At 43.1% G+C, this 7,128-nt stretch overlaps 1 protein-coding gene across 1 annotated transcript; it reads right to left on the reverse strand.

The window, feature by feature from the left end:
• Positions 1-200: 200 nt before the first annotated feature.
• Positions 201-2,534, reverse strand: LOC311181683 (T-cell surface glycoprotein CD1c-like; the record flags this gene model as incomplete). The annotated part of the gene is made up of 4 exons (XM_084250125.1): positions 201-484; positions 700-978; positions 1,606-1,878; positions 2,525-2,534. 4 exons carry the CDS (start codon positions 2,532-2,534, stop codon positions 201-203), a joined length of 846 nt encoding a protein of 281 aa, XP_084106251.1.
• Between the last annotated feature and the right edge of the window lie 4,594 nt (positions 2,535-7,128).

Below are 7,128 nucleotides of genomic sequence, written 5' to 3' on the forward strand. Positions count from 1 at the left end.
GTTGCGCCATGTGGGTTGCTCCCTGGCCAGCTGGGGATCGAACTCATGCTGCAGAGGCTGCAGATTGCTTCATAGTGCGGTGCTTAACCCCTTGCACCAGCAGGGAGGCCCCTCTCTCGTCTGTTTCTGACATCATGAAACTTTACTCTTCTCTGTCCTCTATGTTCAAGACTTGCCTGTTCACACTTACAGATCCAGTCTTATTTACCCCAATAGAGGATGATCTTCTGGCCTCCTAGACTGCTGTGCCTCACTTGGCAAGAAAGGCCTACTGCCTCCTCAGCATCCACATTCAGGATCACCCGAAGATACCACGTCCCATCAGCATTGGGCAGGACATCTCGCTGAGTGCCTGGCAACTCCTGATCTCCCCGCATCCACATCACCCAAATAGGTTTTGGGTAGAAGCCAGAGACATGACAAATCAGCAACTGTTGGGTAGACCCAAGGATGGGGCTACTGGACAGCCAGGCCGCTGGCCTCACTGCAAAGGGGAGAAGATGTATTTACATGAGGGTTCTAACACACAGCTAAGGAACACAAAAGCCATGTTAATATGCATACATTACCCTCCTCTGGGAACCTCTTATCCAGCACCCCCCCTCCCTCTTGAACTCTTGCTTATCCTAACTTGGAAGAGGATGGTGGGAAGGGACAAGACTTGAAGAGATTGATCTTAGTGGAAGTTGCTGAACTGACCTTGTCTCTGGAGATACAGCTTCGCTGCATCAAGGAGACCCAAAGCAAAGCGAGGGCAGATGTCTCTGACGAGCTTGTCCACTGTTTCCTTGAATCCATCATAGTGATTGATTACACTGCATACTCTCTCAGCCCTACTCCCACCTTCTGGAGCAGGGACCCATGACATGTTTTGCAAACTCAGGAAATCTGATCCTTGATAAGCTACCCAGAAGAAATCTTTGGTGGTGTCCCTAGAATCCAACTCACAGCCAGCTGTCACCTGTATTACAAAAGGATCTGGGGAGAGGAAGAAGAAAGATTAATGAAAAAAATGGTAGGAACAATGTGAGAACCTAGGGCCTTATAAAAACAGTAGAACAAGAAAAGGGCTTAATATGGGTATGCCAATGAGCCAGATGTTTTTGGTCAAGAACAAGGTGAAAAAAGAATTAGTGGCATGTGAAAGAGGGCATAAAAGACACATACTAAGAATTAGGAGTTGATTTGAGGAGTCGGGGGAAATGAATATGGGGTGGAGGGGAATCCGTGTGAATAAAGTGGGAGTACAGCTTTCCAGAGTGCATGAAATGGGTCATAATGGTTGTCAGACTATGAACAAAGACTGCTGAAGAAGTTGAGTGGTGGAAGAAATCCTCTTTTAAGGGAGTCAAGTCCAAAGTGGGACAATTTTGTGACCCATGGAAAGGAAAACACTGGGGAAGCATTAAAAGTCCAAGAGAAAACAAGGGAGTCCAAAATCTAGGAAATGCTTAGGAGTCAACATCTGGAATAAGCCACAAGAAGTTTATGCGTGGAGATTGTGATGGTAGGCTAGGAATAATGGAAAATGGTCCAGAAAGATAGGAGAACATTTCCCAGAACAGAAGAACTTCAGAAGGATTTGCCTCAGTGGACTGAACTTACACATGAGCTGCAATTGCCTCGCATACTCTTGAATATCCCGAGTTAATCCAGACAAGTAGAAATGGAATAGCTGTTCCAGGGTCATCATCTCCTCGTCGCTGAAGTGGCCCTTAGACCAAGTGTACAGGTAAATGATCCTGCCTGTTTTGCTCTCCCAGCCATGAGTCTGCAACTCATTCAGCCAACCTGAGCCCTGATTTTGTGCCCAGGACTGGTTGACAAAGGATGAGATCTGGATGACATGGAACAAGGCATGTTCCTGGAGTGCTACGGCTAGAAGGTCAGATAGTTTAGTGATAAGAAGAGGAAGCAGAGGGCCTCCCCAGAAGCCTAGGGGTTAAGTCTCAGTACCATCATCACTGCACCCGATCCCCAGCCAGGGAAGTGACCCACATGGCGCAACAGACCTCTCCTGTCTCTCCCGCTGCTCCCCTCAGTGTACTTCAGTGAATCCACCTGCTCTGTTCCCCACTCTGTCTCTGTTGAATTCTCTCACCCCCTCACCTCTGGCCTGCACCCCACTTCTTCTCCTTAATAAATATATACTTGCAATACTTAAAAAAAAAAAAAAAAAGAGGCAAGCAGAAAGGAGAGAAGATAGAAGGTGACCAAGATACCAGGGAGAGAAACTAGACTAGCTTAACAGTGACCTTTTCCTGATGTCCCAGGCCCTCTCCCCACTTTCAGAAGCATTAACTGGCCCTGGAGACAGTTATCTCAGGTTACAAGCCCTCCTGTGTCCTCACAATCTAGACCCACCTTGGGAAAAGCTGCCACCTTCGACCCAAATCCACCCACCTGCACAGTTGTCCTTACCTTCTACAAAATCACCTCCTGAAAGAACAGCTAGAAACACAAGTTGCAGAGACAGCATGTCATTTGCAGGTGTTTCTTCTTCTCCGTTCTCAGCAAAACCTACCCCTCAACATCTCTAGCCTGACTTCCTTCTTCTGTCAACAGACCTTCCTGCCCCCCAGTCCCTGACTGCCACGCAGTCTGCCACATTGCTCATCCTTGCACCTCCTCTTCCATCTCTCACCACCCCTCCAGTCTGGTTTACGGTTGTTCTCTCTGGTCTAGGTCTAGATTCCGGATGTGTTTCTTATCGCCTGCCTCCATCTTGTCGACTTTTCCTCCTTTCACTGCGGTGGAAAACTTTGTAAGTGACATCGAAAGGTTCCCTCACCTCTGGACTTGCATCTCATATCACAAATGAAGAACAGAAACCACGTGGTTTCCCTGAGGGCTGCTTGTTTTAACAGATTTCAAATCTTCTAGTTTCTCCACTTAACTCTGCCTCTACACCTGAGTACATGCTTAGTAAGCAGTATCTTAGTAGTCATGTGAAAATAAGAGCTAGACAGTGTATTCACTCTATTATTCTGTAGTTTTAAACTACAGAAAAAAGTATATATTTTTTCTTTTTAAAAATTATTTTATTTTATATAATTCTTACATTGTTTTTCATTTTTGCACAATGTATTATGCACTTTTATTTTGGTTATATTCCCCATACAATTCCCACCCCCCTTATTTTGACCCTAATCCCTCCTCTCCTCCCTGCCCCCCCCCATAGTGTGTCTCTGGTTTATAGTTGCTTGTCGATTTTGATTTAGAACAAAGTACATTTAAACCAAGAATTTGAATGCTAGTTATTTCAGTGTATAGAATCTCAGATAAAAGTCTGTTAAGAATAATGTTCTCTAGAAAGGACTTTTGACTACCAAGCTATTGGGGTGTCATGATTTAAAGTCCTGGAAAACCAGCATGTTTTTATACCTGGGGCACTAAATTTTGTGTAATGTACAATGGTACTAGAACATAGTGGTCAGAAAAAACAGCTTTCAAGATGATACCTACATGGGGAGACATTAAAAATCAGTGCTGATAATGGAATACTACTCAGCAATCAAAAAAGATAAACTCATGCAATTTGCAACATAGGTGGAGCCTGACCGGATTATGCTAAGCAAAACAAGTAGAAGGAGAAAGATGAATAACAGATGGTTTTACTTATATGTGGAATATAGAGAAACCAAACAAAGGGTCAGACAAAAGCAAGCTTTAAAGCCAACCCTTGAAAGCCAACCATAGATCTCAGACATCCAGGAAGGAAGGAGGAGGAAGGCAAGAGGTTAGTAGGGTACAGGGAAGAGCACAATGGACATGGTGATGGACTATAGGTGCTTTGGTGGTGGGAAAGCCACAGTGACCACACCTGAGGGGAGAAATCCTCTACTGTCAAAAAAAAATTAACAAGATGTAAAACAATAGTACTTTGTTAAAAAATAATATGTATACACACACATAGATATATTTTTTAAATCCATGTTGAAGTTAAATTTTGTGATATGATAAAAATACACTCCTTGTTCCCCTACCTTCTTTGTCCTTGATGTCAAGTCTCAAGAACTTGAGGACTGTGAGGAAAACCAATGTCTGTGGCCCAACACACCCATTTTGTTATGGCAGCCTGAGTAGACTAATCGTCTCTCTCTGTCAGGGAACTGATGGAAAACCCCAAAGCCTCCACACCTGAGAGTATGTTGCTGTGAGAATTAATCAGGGAGGAGGCCAGAAGTGACACTTCTGAGAGCAACTTAGCTCCAGAAGTAAAGGGTGGAAAAATGGCATTCGGGCATATTGTAGACCATTTCTTTCCTGGTCTCACCAATGAGCTAATTCACCCTGTTTTCACGGGAAAAAATAGGAGTGAGAAAAAAACAAAAACATTTAGAGAAAGTCCTCCTTGTTGCAGGCATCCCATGATACGGCAACACCCATCCAATCATCCAAATGGAAAGCTAAACCCCTCCTTCCCTCAGTACTTACCTCTCCTTTACTCCCATGGCCACCACATCATTTCTCCCTGTCATCTGTAAAATCTGCCTCTTCTCTCACCTCACTGACATTTAGTTCTGCTTTCATCATATATGATGTAGATTTCTGCCACAATCCCTCAGCTGAACATTGCAGCCCAAACCCTTCCCTCTCTCTATTATTCAGCACTCTGAGTCAAAGCTTGAAATGTGTCATATCGAGCTCATGCTTAAAATATTTCAATGAATTTCATGAAAAATAATTCTAACTCCAAAGTAAGTCAATTTTATTTACAAAGTCTCACCTATCTCAAACCACAACAAAAAAAGTGGAGGAAGAAATGGTGGGGCCTGTGAGAAGGGAAGTTGACAGGCTATTTGCCTAGTGAAGTATGAGTATTATCCAAGAGTCTGAAAAGTATATGAAATGCAACAGGGAGAAAAGAGGTGTTATATTGGCCTTCTAGACTCATGATCCCGACAGAATAATCTGTGATGAGTGGGTATCCTATAATTAGATGAGTAGGGGGGCCTGGCCATCCAGGGGTTATCTGGGACCCTTTCTCTGTCACCAGCCTGCCCCAGCTCCCAATCTTCCCATTGGCGTTCATGCTTACCTTTGAGCTCTTAGCTGGCTGTCCCCCATGTACACTTTACTGGGTGGTTTCCCCCCCAGAGACAGCTCTGCTCAGTCTCACACTCTATCATCCCCCACTCTGCCAGCAGAATCTTTGCCCTCTGCCCACTTCCCTATTTGAGAAAACCCACTGTCTCCCACAGTAAAAGACCCATCTGTCTTTTACTAGATCTTTCACTACCCATCAGCCCTTCTTCGAGTTCTTCTCTCTCCTTTCTGACTTCCAGCAGGTCTCAGTCTCTATAATATTCTATATCTTCCTCCCTCTCATATCCACATCAGTGGCAAGGGCCTCATCCTAGAGAGCTGTGATGGACTCCTGATGGATCACTTACTACAAGTACCCATCGTCACCCCAGGTTTCAGATTCCCCCACTGTAATAAGGTTGGGTTGAAAAATATTATTTATGAAAAATGATATTCTCTAAATCTCCTTCCCCATTCTTTGACTTGTCTGTGTTCCCATTCATTTTTATTTACATATTTTCCTTTCTCTGCTTCCTGGCTTTCAGTTCTTACTTTTCTGTGGTTTCACTTTGTTAGACCTTTCATGATACTCCCTCAGTTTCATACTTTGTCTTATCTGTGTTTTCCAGTCTTTGTCCTTCACAATTCATTCTGGATATATTCTTTTTTTTTTTTTTATAAATTTTATTGTTATATTCCCCATACAATTGCAGCCCCCCCATTCTGACCCCAATCCCTCCCCTCCCACCCCCGCCCCCCTAAAAGTGTCTCTGGTTCATAGTTTTTTGTTGATTTTGATTTTCACTTTCTTATAGTTATTCATTTTCCTGGTCCCTTATTTAAGTTTTCTAGATTCCTGCTATGAGTGAGACCATCCGGTATTTTTCTTTTTCTTTTTGGCTTATTTCGCTGAGCATGATCCCTTCTAGCGCCATCCATGTTGCTGCAAATTGCATGTGTTTATCTTTTTTGAATGCTGAGTAATATTCCATGGTATATATGTACCACATCTTCTTGATCCAGTCATCTATTTTTGGGCATTTGGGTTGTTTCCAAAGCTTAGCTATTGTAAACAGTGCTGCTATAAACATAGGGGTGCAGGTGTTCTTTGGAATTGATGTTTCTGTGTCCTTTGGGTAAATACCTAGGAGTGGAATTGCTGGATCATATGGAAGCTCTATGTTTAGTAGGTCCAGAAATCTCCATACAGCTTTCCACAGTGGTTGGACCAGTTTGCACTCCCACCAACAGTGCAGAAGAGTTCCTTTTTCTCCACACCCTCGCCAACATTTGTTGTTGCTAGTTTTTTTAATATGTGCCATTCTCACTGGTGTCATTCTGGATATATTCTAATTTGTCTTCCGGTCGATTAGTTCTCTCTTCAGTGAGGCCTGATTTGCCTCAATATCCATCCATCGTTTTTTTTAACTGCTGTCATTTTATATTTTGTTATAGAATTTCCATTTGTTCTTTCTTATAACTTCCATCTCTCTGCCCAAATTCTCCATCTTATTTTTATTTCTTTGAGGATGCTAATTCTAGTTGTTTTTTTTAAAGATTTATTTATTTATGCATTAAAGAGCTGGGGTACAGGCCAGAGTTGTGGGGTGGGGGCCGTGAGAAGTTTCACCAGAGACAGTGGGGAACAGAACAGGCAGATTGACTGAAGTACACTGTTGAGGGGAGCAGTGGGCAAGTCAGGAGAGGTCTGCTGCCCCATGTGGGTAGCTCCCCTGCCTGGCTGGGATCGAAACGATGCTGCAGAGGCCTCGGACAGCTTCATATGTTGTGTCTTAACTGCTTGCGCCACCAGGGAGGCCCCAATTCTAGTTGTTTTAAAGCTTTTCTATAAAAAATTGTTTTATCTAGATCCCTGATAAGTCTGGGTCTGTTCTCTGTTGTCCTTTTCTTAAAATTTTTTGTTCATTTCACCTGTTTATGTTTCTGATTGTCTTTTGGTTTTCCCTTGTTTTTAAGTGTCAATCATTTACATTTAAAAACAGAAATAATTTGGGACTTAGGATACTGTTATAGTCCTCCAGAATCAATTAGGGGCATTGGCAATACAAAATTACCTTCTAATTTCAGGAACTAAAGTCT

The sequence above is a fragment of the Talpa europaea genome (assembly GCF_964194135.1).
Source record: "Talpa europaea genome assembly, chromosome: 12".
Classification (NCBI taxonomy): Eukaryota; Metazoa; Chordata; class Mammalia; order Eulipotyphla; family Talpidae; genus Talpa; species Talpa europaea.